We start from the raw sequence: 20,594 nt of genomic DNA, 5'->3' as shown, positions 1-20,594 counted from the left end.
GTATCCTGAGAACTTTGGAAATGTGATGGGAGGGGTGATAAAGGTGATATTCTCTGCTGTAACCAGGCTTTCATAACTTAGTCCTGAATGGGAACTACAACTTTGTGCTCCCTAACCAGCCCTACACCATCAGCTACCTCTGTTCTGTTATAATCTAAAGGACAATTGAAGCAGACTGTTAGAATACATCACTTGCTAGCTCTCTTCTGTCTCTACCAGCAGCTCTTTGTTGTTGCACATAAACACAGGGAAGACACTTCCCATGTATCCTTTGCCTCAGTTGCTTAGTGGGACTGAGTGGGCAGAGGGGGAATGGCCCAGCTTCAGCAGTCCCTGCACAAAGAAATCAGAGCTATTTATCTATGAGGACAGATGGGCAGTTGCAACCCTGCTAATACTCTTGGCAGTACTATTAAGTAATAAAAACAAATTAAGTGCCAAAATATTCTTTGTACCAAAAATATTTTTAAATCACCAACACACATGCAAATCTTCCCAAATTAGCCATCAAATGGAAACAAATTGTGGAATAACATTTTAAATGCAAAAATACATGTGCTCTTACCAACTGGCAGATATACAACCTAAAATATATTCATATGCAAAGACCACATATGCTTAGAGTACAGTTTATTATGTATGGCTGGCTAATTTTTTAGGTCCTGTCAAATAATGCATAGGAAAACAAAATGTAATAAAAATATATATAATCTTGACATTCATTTGAAATGTACCATGTGTTACATGTGGAATGTTTTCCAGTGAAACCAATTTACTTGTTCCCACTTCCCATGACTCAGTACTGGATATTCAGGCTTTCTAAACTGTTTTTTGGCAACCAGACTTTCTTGGAATAGTCATCTTCCCTTCAAGTTATTCAGTGCAAGCATTAATAATAAATCCTCAGTTATAGATATATAACTAAAGATCATTCACATCACATCTTTCAAACCTAAAAGCACATGATAAAGTTGTTTTAAATAGGTCACACAAAATAGAGCCCAAAGTTACTCCTTGAGAAATATTAATTGCTACCATATGAAGCACGATTTGACTGCATTAGATTTTAATTTAATTATGTTACTACTAACCTAAAGATTAACTGGGCAATGTCAACTTCTAACTGAAAGGCAAAGGAAGATTAGTGAGCTAATGGAAAGTTTGTTAGAAGTGGGTGTGATTGCAAAATAATATGAAGGGATGGCTCAGTATATAAAACAAGACCTTTTTAGAATACAAGACTGTTAAAGAGTTAAGATTGTTATCTTTTCAGCACCTATCTTCATTCATTACTTTAAAAACTAATCGTGTACCACAAATCAGACTCTGTGCTCTGACTTTTTTGGAGAAATAGCTGCAGTTCTTTAAGAATACTTGTCAGAGAACACACAGAATGCAAGCCAGGCCTCTGGAAGGAGAAGTACGCTACTTTTGGAGCCACAGCCATTGACCCTATCCCTCCTAAGTGAGGACTCAGTTCCAACATATGCCTCGCTTCCCTCTTTCCCAATCACTGCCCAAACTATAAGATTTATCCCCTCTTGTCTAGATACTGATTTTTATTTCTTTGTCCTCTTCTTGCCAATATCCTTTCTCCTCTACTTTCTAAACCCTCCCACTGAGACCTGTGGAACACCTGCTCTGTGATTAGTGAACTCCCCTAAACCTCAACCTCTTCTCCAAGCGTTTCCATACCCCTTTACCTTAAATAAAATATTGCTGTCCCTTGGAACTCTCTGTACCCTCTGATGTGGAAGCTGTTTGTTCTCTCACATCCCTTTTACCTGAAGGTCAGGAGATGAGATATTTTCCTTGCTCAATAATGTCACTTGCCTGTACTCTTCTATCCTCTTGTAAAATCTTCTTCCTTCTTTGAGACTCACTCCATCTAATTACATCATCCTCACCCCTCTTTGTTGTTGCATCTGTTAACTTTTGGGTCACTGTCCCTCATTCTCAGAAGTCTTTGGCCATGGCTTCCAGCCTTTTTCTTCGCTGCCATCAACATCCATGTGAATGACCCAGCCAAACCCCGGCTTGATCTCCTCACTCCTGTGATGCTCTCCTCCACTCCAGCTGCTCACTCCCACATACGCCCTGGACCTTGTCATCATCCGAAAGTGCTCAGCCTCCTTTGTCATTCATTCCTGCATCCTAATCTCCCTCGCAGCCTCTCAATCTCTACAGCCCGCTTACTCAACAAGCCCCACTATAGTCATTCATTAAACTATACCTAAACCTATAGTTCTCTGCTTTCTCCCTATCCATCATCGTACTCTGTTTTCACATCCCCTTTTAACCAGTTTACATTAATTCATCTTTTAAAACATCCTCTTTTAAAATACCCTAAACTTTGTGGCTCGCTGTCCTTTCATTACATTCTCCTAACACAAAGTTTAAGGTTGGACAAACCTACAGTTATGTATCAACAGTTAAATCCCATCCCACTCTCCAGAATAGCCAACTCTATACTCGCTTTCCACTTAGATGGCTCATTGGTGCCTCTTAATTCAGTTTATCTAAAAATGAATTCATGATCTCTCTTCCTCTACCCTACTTATACCACAAACCTACTCCTCAGAGAGACATACCAATATAGCCATCCCAGTAAATGGTATTAGCATCCATAGAGTGGCTTGGGCCAGAGACCTGGGAGGCATACTTGACCCCTCCCTCTCCTCATAACTAAATCAGTCAACAAATTTTTATGTCCCAAGAATCTCCCACATACCTCTCCAGTGTCATTGACTATATGCTAAGCTGTCTACGTTACTAGCTCAGACCACTGCACAGCTTCCTAATTGGTCTTTTCACATCTGTGCTTTTTTAATCCTAGCACAGTAATCTCTGCACAGTATCCAAAAGCTTTTAAAAATATAAAAAGATTGCATTAACTTCTTGGCTTCAAACCCTTCAAAGATATCCTGTTGACATGAAGATAAAGTCCAAACTTTAATGCAGCATGAAAACTGTATTGTTTTTATTACCTACATTTCACAAATGACGGAAATGAAGCTCAGAGTCATTACAGAAGTTGTTCAAGGTCTTAGAGCAGTGATTTAAGTGGCAGAGCCAGGATTTTATACCAACAAGATTTTTTTTTTTATAATGAAGAAACAGAAAAATATAAAGATTATATCTATGTGGTTTATAAATGTGTGGCTCAATGTATATTTGTGAATGTATAATTGATTAAAATTACCTTTAAAATACTAATGGTACTCAATGTTATTAGTTTCTCTTTTGAAGTTTTGAAGACAAATATATTGGTGTTATTTTTTATTAAATTTTATTGGGGTGACAATGGTTAGTAAAGTTACATGGGTTTCAAGTGTACAACTCTGTAATACATCATCTATATATCACATTGTGTGTTCACCACCCACAGTCAGTTCTCCTTCCATAACCATGTAGACAAATATATTCTTATAGTGGGAAAAGAGGTTAATATGTGACTTTTGCAAATGTACTTATAGGCATACAATTAAATTTTTTTTCAACAGAAGTCTCATTTGGAATGAATTTATTAATTTCCCATTATTAACCAAGGAAAATAGGGTGTATAAAGGAAAATCCTGACCAACACATAACTGACATATTTGGGGATGTATTTCTTTCATAGTTTTCTATTGTTTTTCTGAATTTTCAGAGTAGCCTGGAATGTTTTAGTTGACATATGTAACCAAAGACCCAGCCTCACACAAAGCTGTGAACTAAATAAAGTTTGTTCTTTGATTGGCTTCCAAATCTCTCATTTTGAATTCTCACAATTCCTCTTTCTCCAAGCCCCAGTGTTGGTATAGCCTACTTGCATTGCCCTTAAACTGCCTAATGGCTTCCCACAATGGTTCCCAGTTAGGACTGCCTTATGTTTTGGAGCTATTCCAACCCTTGCCTTGTATATCAAAACTTACTAGGACTTTTTCCTGAAGGCCCAATTCTGCTTTCCATGTGACAGCTAATATTCGTAATTTATTATATATTAATTTTAATGGAGAATTTCTTGAGGCAGTACCAGAAACAAGCAATTTTTTTACACTTTTCTATGTAACCTCTCTACCAAGAAGATGATTTTGAACTTTACATTGTATTATTTGTATTGTAAAAAGTAGGTATATTAAACATGCTTTTTCTAAACTCATTTACCTTCTTCCACTAAGATTCTTTTTTATTAAAGCTTATTGGGGTGACAATGGTTAGTAAAGTTACATGGGTTTCAGGTACACTTCTTGGGCTTGTATATCTGTTTTCTTCACCAAGTCAGAGAAGTTTTCTGTCATTATTTCTTCAAATAGGTTTTTAATTCCTTACTCCCTCTCTCTTCACCTCTGGTACCCCCATGATGTGAATGTTGGTGTGCTTGATGTTGTCCCAGAGGCCCCATAACCTGCCTCATTTTTCTTTTTTTGATTCTTTATTTCTTTTTGCTGTTCTGGTTGGGTGTTTTCTGCTACCTTATCTTCTAAGTCACTAATTCAATCTTATGTTTCATTAAATCTACTGTTGTATTCTCTAATGTATTCTTCAGTTCTGACTGGTTCTTTTTCATGTGTTTTTTTCTCCATTTTTATGTTTTCTATCTCTTTGTTGAAGTTCTCCCTGAGATCATTGAGCATCCTTATATCCAGTGTTTTCAATTCTGCATCTGGTAGATTGCTTGTCTCCGTTTTGTTGTTTTTCTGGAGCTTTGTTCTATTCTTTCTATTGGGACATATTTGTTTGTCTCCTATTTTGGCTGCCTCCCTGTGTTTGTGTCTGTGTATTAGGTAAAGCTGCTATGTCTCCTGGTCTTAGTAGAGTGGCCTTATGTAGTAGGTGTCCTGTGGGGCCCAGTAGCACAGTCTCCCTGGTCACCTGAGCTGGGTGCTGCAGGTGTGTCTCTTGTGTGGGTTATGTGTGCCCTTCTATTGTAGTTGAGCCTTGTTTGCTGTTTTCATGTCAGTGGGAGGGATTGACCCTTGGGCTAATTGGTTGTGAGGACTGGCCTTGACTGAAGTGGAGGAGTTGTTGTGCAGGGCCTGACCCTACAGAGTAAGATTCGCTTTAACAGGGCTCTGATGCCTGCTTACTCTGCCCTTTGGGTGTGTCTTTTGTGGAGGTGGTTGGGTGGTGCTCTGGTGTGTTCTAAAGTTGGCCACCAGGTGTGACAGTTCTGGATCCTCTTGGGAGTGGCTCCGTTGCAGGCCAAGGTCAGTTGCTACCTATGCCCTGCCCAGGGCCACTTGGTATGAGCTACAAAGTGATCCACAGATGGTTGCCACTTGTGGTGGGCTTACAGGTACCTGGGAGAGGCTAAGCTACAAACCAAGGCTGGCTGCTGTTAGTGCCAAGCTTGGGGCTGCTTAGCAAGAGGTATAGGGCACACTGAGGCTAGATGTTCCTTCTTTGGGGTTTGTGAACTTTTAAGAGATTTTAGGAAAGTCCACAACATGAGCCAAGACAGGTTGTTTGTATGGAAAAGCCACTGGAAGCAGCTTGAGTGGGCCCACAAGTTAGGTGGAGTGAGGTCTTAGGGAATCACTGGGGTGGGGTGAACGGTGTTAGCCAGGTTGATGGAGACTCAGATATGGAGGCCACCTGCGTCCTCACACTGCTGGATTGCGGAAGGGCTCAATAAAGGAACAATGGCTTCTGCCAGCATTTCTGTCTGGGAGAAAGCTGCCCCTATACCCCTCACCCTGAACCCGGACAGTTCGGTTCTCTTTAAGTCCCTGGCACCTTTTGGGCTGCTGCCCCCAACACTGGAGCTTAGAGCAAGTAAGTACATCAGCTAGTAAGTCTATGTGCTGTCCCTTTAAGAGGAATTCTTGGAACTCCAGCAGCCCTCTGTCTCAGTCAACCACAATCTCCACTGGTTTTCACAGCCAGAAGTTATGGGGACTTCTTTTCCTGGCACTGGACTCCTGGACTGGGGAGCCTGGTATGGGGCTGGGACCTCTCATTCCTCAGGGGGAACCTCCACAGCTGAGATAGCCCTCCCAATTTTTAACTACCACAAGTGGGTGTGGAACCAGCCTGTTCCATGTTTCTGCCCCTCCTACCAGTCTCGACATGGTTTCTTTTGTATATCCTTAATTGTAGGACTTCTGTGCAGCTAGACTACAGATGATTCTCAATGATGGTTCTTCTGTAGTTTAATTGTAGTTTTAATGTGGTCGTGAGAGGCAAGCACGGCGTTTTCCTAATTTGCCATCTGACATTCTTATATTCTTGTACATACGTCTTATCCCACTTCCCACATCATGTCCACCTCTAGTTATGAGTGTCCTAAGTCAATGGACTGACTCACTGGCAGTCAGTGGGAGTCTAAGAAGGAGTTAAGCAATGAGATATTCCTTTATTTTTCAAGTAATATGTGTACAGCAGAAAACTATGATTACAATGTTCATGAATATCCAGGTTCAAGGTTTATTATTTTCTTCCAAGTCCAACCCATTGTTAAAAAATCTAACAAACAGAACTCTTTATTACAACCTACCTAATTCTGATAACAATACTTGAAGTGTTCTTTGAGCATACGAAGAATAAATAATTAATAGCTAACACTTCTTAAGCTTTTACTATGTGGTATTAAATGAGATGCTTTGTCTCATTTAATCCCCACAGTAATTCATGAGAGTATTTCTGTTATTATCCCCTTTTTAGAGATATGGGAACAGATGTTTAAAAAATTAATTTACCCAAGGATGCATAGCTAATGGAGCTAGTATTTGAGTCCCATTAGGTTTGACTTCAAAATTCATGCTTTCATCTTCTGTACTTTTTTGTGGAGAATTTTTCATGTGTCAGACATGGGCTGAATCTCCCAGTATGTAACTCACCCATTCATTCATTCATGAATTATTCATTCATTCATTCAGCAACATTTTTTGAACATTCACTGTATACGCTTTCCAGGTGCTGTGAAAATCCAAAGCTTAGCCAAATGGAAATCATTCCCTCAAGGAATGTGTCTACCAGGGAAGATGTTATGTATAGAAATAACTGTAACATAAGGTATACAATGATAAAAGCTAAAAAAAAAACTATTGGCATTCAGAAAACGGAGAGAATTTTTCCATCTGGAGGTGAAAAGACTAAAAGAAGGTGGTATTTTATTTGAACCATGATGGATGGAAAGGATTTAAACATGAGACAATGAGAAACTAGGGAGTCCATGGGTATTTCAGGCTGAGAGAGTATATAGAAACAAAGACCTAGAGAGGGGAAAGTTTTAAAAAAGTATGTCATAGAAAGCAAGAAAAGAGAGAATTTCAGGAAACGGTGGCTAAAAGTAGAATAGTATGGATGTATTGCTTGTCCTTATCGCTGACCAAAATATATGCCTCTGTTTCATCACACTGTTATTAGCCTCTTATGCTTAGCCATTTTACTTTCCTTTCTTCCATCAAGCATCTCTCCGCACATGTAAGCTCAAGTTCCTGTTTAAAGAAAAGAAACTTTGTTATAGATGGAGATAAAGTTATTCCCATTAAAAAATTAAGAATCATTTATTTAGGAAAGAAGGTTAAGAGTAAGTTATTCATTCAGGAAGTTTTTATTAAGATCCTATTATGTCCCCAAAACTGTTACATGCTAAGAGTATTTTTTAAAATAATGTGCCATTTTTTCCTCAAAGATCTCAGAGTCAACTAGAGACAAAGATGTAAATAAGGAATTGCAAAATGTAATGCGTTCTGTGATAGAGGACTGTTTTCAATATGAAAGTGCCATAAGAGAAGCAGTGGTCAGTTCTGAAGATGGTACATGATTAGGGATTACTTCCAAAAAGAGGAGACACATCTGATCCCACTGTTTTTTCCTAAGATAAATGGGGTCAACCCACATGTTCTATCTTTAAACTTAATTTTTTTAAGTTAGTAATATATCTTGGATGTTTTTCGTGTTAGTATATATAGCTATTCCTTATTCATTTTAGTGGTTATAATTTATTGATTACATGTTATATAAAGAGTAGAGTAACTTCAAGCTATTATATATATAATATGTATACATATATGTTATATATACATATATTTAATAGATCTTTATGTCACAGTTAATCCCCTGTTGATGGATATTTGAATTTTTCCAATTTCTTATAATACACATAGTACTGAAGTTAATACACACACGCGCTTTGGAATCTCTGTAAAACAAATTCTTAGATGAGTACTTCCAAGCACTTAATAGATGTTGCCAAATTACCCTCCAAAAATATTGGGTAGAAATGCTTTTTCCCACATCTCTACAGAAATGGGAACTGTCGGTCTTTTAAAACTACCAGAATAATAAAAATATTGCATTATTACTTTAATTTGAATTTCTTTAATTACTAGTGAAGTTGAGTATATTTTCATGTTGACAGCCTGGTTATATTTCTTCTGTGAACTAGTTGCTATCAGAGTCTGGGATTTTTACCTATGCAGGCTAATTAATTAGCCTATCATTGTTTGATGGATGCTGGCAGAAGACATAAGATTCTTGGGTCAGAAACAAAGAACATTTATTGCTCGAGGCATGGCCAGCAGCATGAACATCATGTTGGCATTGGTTTCTCTTTCTTGCCTCCAAGTCCGAAGAGGGCGATTGCAGAACAGCCCCCAATGGGATGCTATGCATGGAGTAGATAGATATGTGACACAGCTCAGGAACATGGAGCTTCTCGAATCTACCTCTTTAGAGCAAGTCTACTGTTTGTCCTGGAGAGAGACAGCCTCATCCCTTAAGGATTCTCTCTGCAAACACAGGATGCTCTACTGTGATAAAAATACCAACTGATTTTTTTTTCTCTTATGCTTTCAGTTTTTAGCCTTTAACATTTTGATCCTTTTGGAATTTACTTTCATGCAGGAATGATGTAGAGACCCAGTTTGGTTTTACCCAATGGCTAGCCAGTTCTTGCAACCTCATTTCTTCTCTTTCCCCTACGTGTTTGAGTTGGCACTTTCATCACATACTGAAATGTATCTGTGTTTACATCGTATACTATTTTTATTCTATTCTTTCATCTATTTCTATGTTACTACTCCAACCTTATCTTTTAATTACTATAACTTTATGATACACAACACCTCGTAGAATTTGTTCCCCATTTTCTCTTTTATTTAAAAACTTTCTTGGCTGTTTTCTCATATTATTCTTGAATGGGTCTTTTAAAATAAAATAGGTAAACTGGATAAATGTAAGCATTCTAGAGAAATTGTAAACTACTGTCTTTTACAACCTTAGCTCTTTGAAAAAGTCTTATTAATGTTGTAACTGATACAGGTTCAATATGGATTTCAACAAAATGGAAACATAGTATCTATTTGCAATCTCTAAAATCCTTTTTTATTTTAATATAGATTCCGTGTAGTTTGGAATATTGGGATGAACTCCAGAAGGTTTTTGTTGCATTTCGAGAATTTAGTCTGTCTGAAAGCAAAGTTTGTGAACTGCAATTGCCAGATATCAATCTTGTGAATGACCAGAAGAAACTGGTATCCTCAGATCTTTGGAGAATTATCTTGAACAGCAGTCAAAATGGAGCTGATGACCAGAGGTAACTCAGTGAAAAATGAAATAGTAACATTGTACTAGGAAGCAGTCTTTAAGTTATCTTACCTAGTGACCCCTCACTTAGCTGTAACTCAGCTGTTCAGCAGCTGCATCTGTCTGAACTACAGATGAGAACCAGGAAGCAAGACAGAAGCTGATGTTTCAAAGTCCACATAAAAATCCTGTGTTTGACTCATAATGCAGTCCTGTAAGCCCTCACTAAGAACCTCTTTCTTAAATATAAGAAGAAAAAAATTGCAGAAAGCAAACTATCCAGTCACCCTGAACCAAAAAAAAAAAAAAGAGAGAGGAAAAGAGCCATACATACCTCAATAGACTCTTAATGACACAGTAATCAATATGTGTAATGATAACCCTGAAGCATTCAAAGAAAGGCTAAATAAATTGAATTGTCTCCTTGAAAAAAGATAAATTTTGGAAATGGTTCCTTCTTAAGTGGTTTTAAAAATAACCTTGAGAGATAAATCTCCAGACATTAGAAAAATTTGGCTAACCAAAATAACTTATACTTAAAGGATTTCAAATAGCCAAAGTTTATCCAGCTTTCGAATCTATTTGGACATAATGAATCTCTTAGACTCCGGGTATTCCGAATCATGTCCCCAGAACTTCCTGTTGCACACCCCCTACAGGATATCTGGTTAGGGCCAGGTTATCCCCGTTTCCAATGTTTGCATGCTTAATACATCCACTAACTTAGAAAAATAATGGTTTCAACAACCTATTTTTCACCGCTTCTGTCCATGCTCACATAAAAGAAAAAAGAGACTACATCACAATCAGTGGAACAGGTTTCTTGGATCATATATTATATGTATTTAAAGATAAATTAAATTAAAAGATAAAGTTGGGCCTATGTCCATCACTTTCAGTGTTCCGATTCTCCTGATGAATTGGCTTTAGCAGTATCTTATTCCTTTTGTATAATCCCTTCTTTTTTTCCCCCCAAACAACATATGACACTAACACAGAGCAAAAGACTCCACCATTCCAACACCCTGCAAATCAACTGTTTTCTCTTTTTGGTTACCTTTATTTTTTGCCTATTATTGTATGACTTTACAAGGTTATAATCATAGCACACCACTTGATATTCTGATTACTACTTTATATTATATATTGTTGTGAATGCTTTTTGTCTTTTTTATTAACAATAATATATGTTCATTGAAGAACATTTGGGAAATGAAGAAAATATCACAGTGAGATAACCTCTATTAACATTTTAATCTGTAGTCCCACGATGTTTTTCATTGATTATTTTGTATGCTTAATAATAATATGTTTTATACTTTACATGTTTTATTTCTGAGTCATTTAGGCTCTTCAAAAATAATTACCTTCCTAGTATGTTACCTAGTACTGTTTCCCTGAAAATAAGACCTAGCCAGACAATCAACTCTAATGCATCTTTGGAAGCAAAAATTAATATAAGAACCGGTCTTATTTTACTATAATATAAGACTGGGTCTTGTGAGATATGATATTATATGATATGATGTGATATGATATGATATGATATAATTGATGTGATATGATACCCTGTTTCCCCAAAAATAAGACCTAGCCGGACAGTCAGCTCTAATGTGTCTTTTGGAGCAAAAATTAATATAAGACCCAGTACTATATTATGTTATATTATACCTGGTCTTATAGTAAAATAAGACCAGGTCTTATATTAATTTTTGCTTCAAAAGACGCATTAGAGCTCATTGTCAGGCTAGGTCTTATTTTCGAGGAAACACGATAATATAAAATTAGTGAAAATGTATTAAAGGAGTAGGATCTTGATTTTACCTATGTGTAATGCAACAGTGAAAAGAACGCCCATCCTGTGAGAAGTTAGTAGATGGATAGATTGTCTAATCTAAGTAGAGGTTACCTAGTCAGAAACCAGGAAACCTCAGAAAATAGAGCTATGGGCAATGAAATTTATTTTTTTTTAATCTGAGTTTCACTAATAGTATCAACTTAGAAATCATTTCTTGATTCTAATTATGAAAGAATAGATTTTCATCATTGAAAGAAACATTGTAGACAAGGTTAATGCCTCTGAATCTGAAACATTCATAAAAATTATTTTTGTGATAAGCTTAGCACTACAGAAATGTGGAACCTTTAGAGAATGGAAATTTATGCAAAGTCAGGCAATTTTTCACCAAGCTTTTGACATTGTAAACACAGATTTTTTGTCCTCACCTGGGATTTTTCAACTTACCTAATATTTCCCAAATTATCTTACTTTAAATGGTTTGATATTAACTATTTTTAGGTAGAAATTGACATTAATGAAATTAAATGTGAAGAGGTGATTTAAAACTCAATATAATAAAATGCTATTAAGACATTTCAAAATGGGCATTAAATAAATTTCATCCAGTTTCTAGAAATAAAACATTAGTACTTTGATAACATGTCAACATTTCACGCAAAAGGAAACTACTATGGTATAATTAGTTCCAGAATATTCTGTCATTAGAAACTAGAACTGGCCAAAAACTTGACACTTTTACGATTAGAGATTATCTTCTCATAAGTAATATTTTCAGTGATTTGAGAAGGACATCCATCAGACTGTTGTACATTACTAGAAGAAAGTTCATAAAAATAACTTGCATGAAACTTAATCTTTAAAAACAAAGAAGGCATGTTGTCCACAAGTGTCATAAAGTTACAACAGTGTAGTGCAGCTCAGTGGTGATGGCATCACTGTATGTATGTAAATAGAAGCACTATTTCATAGAGAATTTCAAGTTAAAAGACCTGGGTTTAAGTCCTGGCTGTATCGCCAACCAGCCGTTTGACCTTGAGAAACTGAGTCCTAAGCTGAGGACTTAAGTAATGAATAGGAACTAACCAGTCCAAAGGGTGGCAGGTAGCCTTCAACAAAGGACTGGAGACAAAAGATTCAGTCTCTTAAACCCTTGTCTATTTATCCCATATGGGCATATTATTTTTAATTCAGTCACTGTGTTTATAATAATTACATCCCATTTACTTTAATGGTTTGCTTGACCATAGGGAAATAAGTGATTGGTAATGATTATATCTTTTTTGATCTAGCATTTGAAGGAGAGTAACTTCAAGCTTAGTTTCCACAGTAGTCGTGACTTCAATTTGCTGTGCTCTGGACAGGAGGCAAGCGATACAACCTTTAAGCCCTGACCAGATACCCATTTCAGCTATTTATCTTTAATCTCTTCATGCATGTATTTGCCAACACACCCATTGCAAAGCCTAAATAAACCCCTTTTATCAGTTAGGTCCTGACAAGAAACAGATGGCACACTCAAACTAGGTGATTGAGGAGAGTTTAATAAAAGGACTATTTACAAAAGTGTGGGCAGGGTTAACCAATGGGGCTAGGAACCCTGGGGAACCGTAGCTCTCTTAGGCCTGGAGGCGCCAGGTGATAGAGCCATTACTAAAAACTCCAAGCAGGTGTTTGCAGCTGCTTTGGACAGAGGCATACAGCAATGTATGGAGACACATCCGAGAAGGAGTCAGGGAAATACAGCCCTCACCCTACTCTTCTCCTACTTTCTAATCTCCTTGGGCACCTCCCACTGGCTGAACCAGTGGACAAACCAGAGGACAGAGCAGCTCTTTGGCATAGTCCAGGGGCAAAGAAGAGGATGGGGAAGGGTAGAAAATTAATCTAGAGAACAAACAGAACATAACCAGCAAGTACCTACTCTGTTTGGAATTTACAGTTTCTCACCCAGTGACTGGCCTTAGGACGGAAATAAGGGAAACTGAAAGTGGTGGGCCCAGCTCTAGGGCTTTTGGCCACCTTGCTGGTTCCCTGGGTTTGGTATCAATTAGATGTCTTCTGATGGACCAGAACAACTTTCAACTTTGTTTACCCTCTGATCCTCACCTCAAATGGCTATCTCCAGAAATATTTGATATGTAATCATACAAAGTACAGGCAATCTTCATGTGCCACAACAATAACTGCAGATCCTGACATATAAGTTGTTTGATGATAATGCTAAGCTCTGTTCACCTGTGCCAAGTCTTTGGTGGTTTGTTGTCCATACTGCATGGTCATTTTCTCACACTGAATCATGTGAGAGCAGACTGCTTACAAGGACTTTTTATCCTCCCCCCACAAAATGCCGGTTCGTAGAAGAAGGCATCTTGAAAAGGGAAGTGGCTTAGGGTGTGTGACTATTTCTGCATGCAATGAAAATTGAAACTTGGGTGAGGTTTTGGGGATACTTTCATCTTTAGATGTGTCAAAGAAAAAGAGAGAGAGAGAGAGAGAGAGATTTTCGCCTATTCCCTAAAGACCCCCTGCCCATTCATATTTGGTAATCTTTGAGATAGTGGTCCCAGCTTTTTGTATATGTGTGTGAGGAGGAGATGCTTTTCATTCCCCAAAGCCTTGATTCTTGCATATATAGACAGTGGAGGAATCAGAGAAAGAGAATTGTGATGGTCAAGGCACTGGATCATTTCTTTTCTCTCCACTGGTTGAGCTTTATCCTACCAGAAGGTGACTATGGCCTCCAGATATTGTTCCCCTCCACTTGGCTCCCAGGAGCTACACTTTTAGGTGTACCTAAATTTACTGGGTACCATTTTTTAAAATCTTTTGACTTTTATAAACCATTCAGGCATAAATTTTGACATTTGGAACTGCTTTGTCAACTATGTTTCTAGTTATACAATGCTATAATCCATGATTTATCCATAAAATTCTTTCTGAGGGCTAAATGTATTTTTGCCTTCTCTCCGTTGGGTAGAAGGAATGCTTGTCTTACTCAAGTATCTTTTTGAAGCCCTTTACTGTTTCCTTTTATTTGGTGATTGAGCTCTATGTAGCAACCCCTCCAGGGAGTTGGTCTTTTGTCAGATAGTCCTTCTCCCAATACACATTCCCCAAAGTATTCAGTGTTCCTTCGTTCTCACCTAAAGTTCTAGGCTGATTGTTTTAACAAAGTCTCTGTGTCATGATGCTGATTCTCTGAACCTTGGGGGAGATTCTCTCTCTCTCTCTCTCTCTCTCTCTCTCTCTCTCTCTCACACACACACACACACTTTTTTACAGTCAGTACATATAAAGCAGTCCTTTACCTGAGGGCCTGTTTAAGCTTGTTTTCTAAGCCACAGATTGCAGCCCATTAGTGGGTCATGAAATCAGTTTAGCAGGTTACAGTCACTATTTTTTTTAGTAAAATAGAAAATATCAGTGTGAAAAGGACAAATATTTTTTAATTACACTTACATGAGACACCAAGAATAGTCGAATTCATAGAGACAAAGTAGATTGATGGTTGCTAAGGGATGAGGGAGAGCAGAATCAGGAATTATTGTTTAATGGATATGGAGTTTCAATTTGGAAAGATGAAAAAATTCTGGAGATGGATCGTGTTGATAGTTGCACATCAATGTGAATGTACTTAATGCCACTGAACTGTATAGTTTTAAATGGTTAATGTACTAATTTTTATGTTATGTATATCTTACTACAATTTTTCAGAAAATATCAGAGTGTATTTCAAAAAATATCAATGTATTGTATTTTCTGTAAACCTTCTAGCCCTCCTCCATTTTAATGTGTACTAGGTTACAATAAACGTGTATTCTTTTGGGTTGGAATTAAAGTATTTTAAAAATGACTGTTCTACGTAGTAGAGACCAGGTGGTAGGGCAGGCGCACACATCCTCTGTCTTCTCTCAGCCGTACAGTGCTCTCCCAAGACGGACAGGGCAATGTTTTTGCAGTAGCCAGGAGACGGTTTAGGTGAACCAGTGTTTGAGAGACAATACCACGTTGAGATGAATTTCAGTGTGATATTGTGAGATCCTTCTGAAGAGCTAATGGTAATCACCAACAGTTAATGTTAAACTGAGTGACCAGTATGGTACCTTGTTTGCCGGACACAAAAAGAGGGATGGATTTTGTTCCTATTATGGAGTGCTAGACATTATGTTAAGCATTTAGTATAGAGTATCACATTTAATACTCAAAAAGCAGTTCCCGTTATTAGACTCACTTTACAAATGAGAAAACTGACATCTGTCCAGGTGAAATAACTTGCTCAAGATTGCAATACAAGTGATAGCAGTGCAAGCATTTTCACCTAAGTTCTCTCACCCTAGGCATTCTCTTCTTAATCTCTATGCTGTATTATGCTGTATTGTGAAACCCTTAGTCCCACAGAGGAATCCACAGAAAAGCTCAAGCCTTCATCAATGAAGTCAGATCAGTGTTGAGTATCTGCAGTGCTAAAGGGGTTCACCCTGAGTGACATCCAGGGGGGAATCTTTGAAAATTATGCCTGGGTCCCCACCGTGCATCTGGTTCAATCACCATCTAGACTTACTAAAACCCTCCTGTTCAAAGAGTTGATACCTCCTCTACAGGGCACCCAGGACAGTTGATAAGTAACCCTTTGACTGAAATGAAGGTATTAATATGTAAAACTCCTGCCATGCTTTCCACTGTTTAGAATATTTCCACTATTCTAAAATTTGAATTTTCATTAGGAACATATTGATATTTGAACTAACTGCTGAATCTTGAGTTCTGTGTATTATTTGAGAGATCTTGCTCCTAGGAGCCATTTTTACTTTCCTCTCTATTTCTGCTTATTACATATCTCATAAGTTAAATTTTTCCTTTTGAGATCTGGATCAGATCAAGTCCATTGTACTTAATTAGGAAACTATGCAAATGTAGCTGCTGTAAGTGTGCCTAGCAGGTTCATCACGCTCATATTTATGACTATTTAGTTCTGTTACGCTCAGATCTTTGTAATCCCATGTAAAAGGTAAACATGGATGCGTATATGCTGCTTTCACAGTATATAATGATCAAGTTGAGTATTAAAAATAATACTACAATTGATTCAAAATACAGTTAAAGCATATTCAGATTATATATGCCATATTAACTTTATGTTTAAAAAACTTTAATTTTGATATGACTCAAATTTTTAAATAAAAGTCTAAATTTTTAAATATAGATTAACCTAGTAACCATTTTAGTCTTGATTTCAAGATTAAATGAGATAGTACTGACCACAGGACTATATTAGGAGTATCCATCTCTCTCTCTCTCTATCTTATCTATCTGTCTATCTTTTAACCATTGATGTGTGCATTTAATTTCAGAAAAGTGAAGAATTAATCAATTTTTTATAAATAAAGATTGTGGCACATACTCATGATGTTTTAGCAAACTTTTTCAGTATGTTATAGTATCTGCTTCTCTCAAGAGATAGACAAATAAATTATGGACAATCTCAAGAGTGTCAAAATTGTAGTTGGCAAGAAAAATGCTTCAGAAAACTTCAAATTCTGTACTCACTGTTTCTCATAGAAGTCTCGCCGGGGTTTTTAATGTTTGACTAACATTGTACCCTACTTCTAACAACTTCTTCAAGTAGCAAACAGAAAGAGTTCATATGTGTAGCCACATACATGTACAGCTAATACATTTTGCTCTTTCTGAATAAATAGGTTTTAATTTCACAGTGCCAATGAAATATTTTATTTGTAATTCTATAGATAAATTCCTAGAAAGCTATTTGGATTAGTGTGCCTATTTATAGAAAGTTTTAAGAGTACATTTAGCTGCATTTTTGCAGAAAGCACTTAGTCAATAATATAGGACCCCAGAGTTTATGTTTTGTTTGTATGCAATGGAGATTTACTAACATTGCAGTAAATACCACCACATCAGGAGAACCTCCTTGAAGTTAAACACTCAGTAAACATGTTGGAATGCTCCTAGCTTTCACTTTCACCAGCCTTTCCACAACCTCTTTCAAAACTCAGCTGAAGATTCACACTCTGAGAATTCCACGTGATTCACCCTGCACCATTCTGAGGTCCTCTTATGTTTTCACTCTGGCCGCGCTTCTGACTTTCCTATTCCTGAGTGGTGGTTCTGTTCTGTAATGCTTCTAAATGTCTACCTATTTTAAATTGCCAGTTAGAATGTGAGTTCTTTGAAAACCAAGGATTTATTCCTTTAGTTTTTCCTGTCATAGTTCTCCCTAGGGTACTGTAAATTATGGTGTTTCTTCTCTAGCTCCTCCTGGATTTCAGAGCCAGGCAACTATAGCTGCAGAGCAAATTTTAGATTTGGAAATAAGAGGATGGAAGACAGTGAGGGGAAATAGGACAGCCTCAATTCAGTATCCATCATTACAGAACAAACCTCTCCCCCTCCCAAGCCCCACTCCTACACTTCTGCTAGCCCTGAGGCAAGGCAAATAGGCAGCGTGTTTCCCATGGACACCAGCCGCTACCTTGTACAAAGATCTTCCTTCCTACAGATGCCTTCACTGTTCCTTTTCATCAGTGTTTACTTGCATAAAATGGTGTTAGGCAATGGGCAAGTGAAGAGAGGAACCATGCGGGGTAATAGTCCATGGGACCTTAGTTCTTCTGGCATGGTCATAGCCTATGGCACCTAGTATACTTTTCATTGGGTGTTCAATAAGGATTATTGACTAATTCATATGGGAATATGGATCTGGACAATCTGGAGAAGTAAAACAAAAGTGGAACATTGATGGTGAACTGAAAGTACTGGGTTTGTTGAACAGCAGAGTCATACTCTGAATTGTGTTGGTCTTAAACTAATATGAGAACAAATTGCGCATGAGTTATGTGACATGTAGATGGAAGAAAATTGGATTACAGGTAGGTCAATGTGGCCTGGAATTTGAGGAGGCCTTTGAAATGTTTCTGCTAATAACTCAAAGGGAATAATCAATATGAACTTAATTTTTAGAAACAACTAATTGATGTGAATAAATACAAAAGATTTGATAACATATTGACTATAGGATTATAGGTGCTAGCTTTAAAGACCTTTATAGAAAGACATTTCACTTATGTTTGGAAATTTAGGTTATTGAACTTTTTATTATTTATTTCCCATAGCTCTGCAAGTGAATCTGGTTCTCAAAGCACTTGTGACCAACTTGTAACTCCAACAGCCCTGGCTGCCTGTACCAGAGTCGACTCCTGTTTTACCCCATGGTTCGTCCCATCTCTTTGCATTTCCTTCCAGTTTGTTCACCTGGAGTTCCATCTTTGTCATCACCTTGATCAACTAGGCACAGGTACTCTTTTTTTTTTTTTAATTAAAGTTTATTGGGGTGACAATTGTTAGTAAAGTTACATAGATTTCAGGTGTACAATTCTATATTACATCATCTATAAATCCCATTGTGTGTTCACCACCCAGAGTCAGTTCTCCTTCCATCACCATATATTTGATCCCCTTTACCCTCATCTACCACCCCCCACCCCCCTTACCCTCTGATAACCACTAAACTGTTGTCTGTGTCTATGAGTTTCTGTTTCCCATTTGTCTTGTTGTTTTATTGTTTTTGGTTTATATACTACATATCAGTGAAATGATATGGTTCTCTGCTTTTTCTGTCTGACTTATTTCGCTTAGCATTACATTCTCAAGATCCATCCATGTTGTCACAAATGGTCCTATTTCATCTTTTCTTACCACCGAATAGTATTCCATTGTGTATATATACCACAACTTCTTTATCCATTCATTTATCGAAGAACATTTTGGTTGTTTCCATGTCTTGGCCACCGTAAATAAAGCTCTAATGAACATTGGAGCACACGTGTCTTTATGGATAAATGTTTTCAGACTTTTTGGGTAGATACCCAGGAGTGGGATTGCTGGGTCATACAGTAATTCTATTTTTAATTTTTTGAGGAACCTCCACACTGCCTTCCATAGCGGCTGCACTAGTCTGCATTCCCACCAACAGTGTATGAGGGTTCCTTTTTCTCCACAGCCTCTCCAACACTTGTTACTATTTGTCTTGTTGATAATAGCCATTCTGACTGGGGTGAGGTGATATCTCATTGTGGTTTTTATTTGCATTTCTCTGATGATTAATGATGTTGAACATTTTTTCATATGTCTATTTGCCATTTGTATGTCCTCTTTGGAGATATGTCTCTTCAGGTCCTCTGCCCATTTTTCAATTGGGTTGTTTGTTTTTTTTGTTGTTGAGTTGCATGAGTTCCTTGTATATTTTGGATGTTAGCCCTTTATCAGAGGCACTGTTTGCAAAAATCTTCTCCCATTCAGTTGATTGCCTCTTTATTTTGTTGATGGTTTCTTTTGCTGGGCACAGGTATTCTTACCTTAGCAACAGAACAACATCCACTTAGTACTTACTGTTTTGTCTTGAATGTTCTCCAGATACAATTCATCAGTTCTTACCTGGGTAATTGAATTTCAGGAAGTAAAAATGCTTGGAGGGTTTTCTATTCTGTGTGCTACGGTATTAGTGGTATTTCAAAGTGTTGTGATTGCTAATCATTTCACCCACCCAAATCTCCTTCTCTAATAACTACCATCCACATGATGGAAACAGCATTCATTTCCCCTAACAGTAAGCACTGGCAAAGTTATTCTGAAGTTGATGTCATATAACAGGTGTACCCCTTACTTTTGAACTATTTATGGACCTATTATGTAGGTTACCAATTGTATTGAACTGACATGATTTTGCATGCTTCCTAATGAGAAGTTCCAAGGAACTTATAAAAATTTCAGGTTTTACTGTTATTCCAATTTTGTTCTTTTTGAAAGAGATGCTTCTGGTTTTGTTCTATATCCTGAGCCATTACATTAATGGCAAATAGATTCCAAAAGTCATTGATATTACCTAATTTCAAAAGCATGTATACCTTCTACAAAAGATGGGCAAATTTTCCAATAATTTAAAGGACCAGCATTTTTACACATGTATAAGGTAGAGGATCAAATTTTCCCACATTGCAAAAGTGGCCTTCTATAAGTTTGCTAATATTGTATGTAAATAGTTATTGCTGAAAGTCTGCACCAAACCATTTCTAGTTAATACATTTTGATTCAAATATTAGACTTTTAACCTACACGCAATGGAAAATGGGGGGGAAAAAAACTAAATACAGCTATTGTCAAACATCTTGTCTTTTCAGCAAAAATGGAGTTTAGCCTGATTTTTCTACCTCTCTTTGAGTTGTGTTTTTGTTTTTGAGATTTCGTTGGTAGACACAGAGTA

The 20,594-nt window shown here is 37.2% G+C and overlaps 1 protein-coding gene across 8 annotated transcripts in view; it reads left to right on the top strand.

Annotated features, from left to right (window-relative positions):
* The window catches only part of VPS13B (vacuolar protein sorting 13 homolog B), a 737,914-nt gene that overhangs the window by 621,066 nt on the left and 96,254 nt on the right, over positions 1 to 20,594 (top strand). For all 8 annotated transcript variants that reach the window (XM_074316465.1, XM_019757646.2, XM_019757649.2 and 5 more), the window contains exons 40-41: positions 9,327 to 9,523; positions 18,448 to 18,629. In XM_074316465.1, the coding sequence (XP_074172566.1) occupies positions 9,327 to 9,523; positions 18,448 to 18,629 (379 nt within the window). The remainder of the gene's footprint in view (positions 1 to 9,326; positions 9,524 to 18,447; positions 18,630 to 20,594) is intronic.

The sequence above is a fragment of the Rhinolophus sinicus genome, linkage group LG12, assembly GCF_036562045.2.
Source record: "Rhinolophus sinicus isolate RSC01 linkage group LG12, ASM3656204v1, whole genome shotgun sequence".
Lineage (NCBI taxonomy): Eukaryota > Metazoa > Chordata > Mammalia > Chiroptera > Rhinolophidae > Rhinolophus > Rhinolophus sinicus.
The sequence above is the reverse complement of the archived record's forward strand: the minus strand, read 5'-3'. Positions and strand labels throughout refer to the sequence as shown.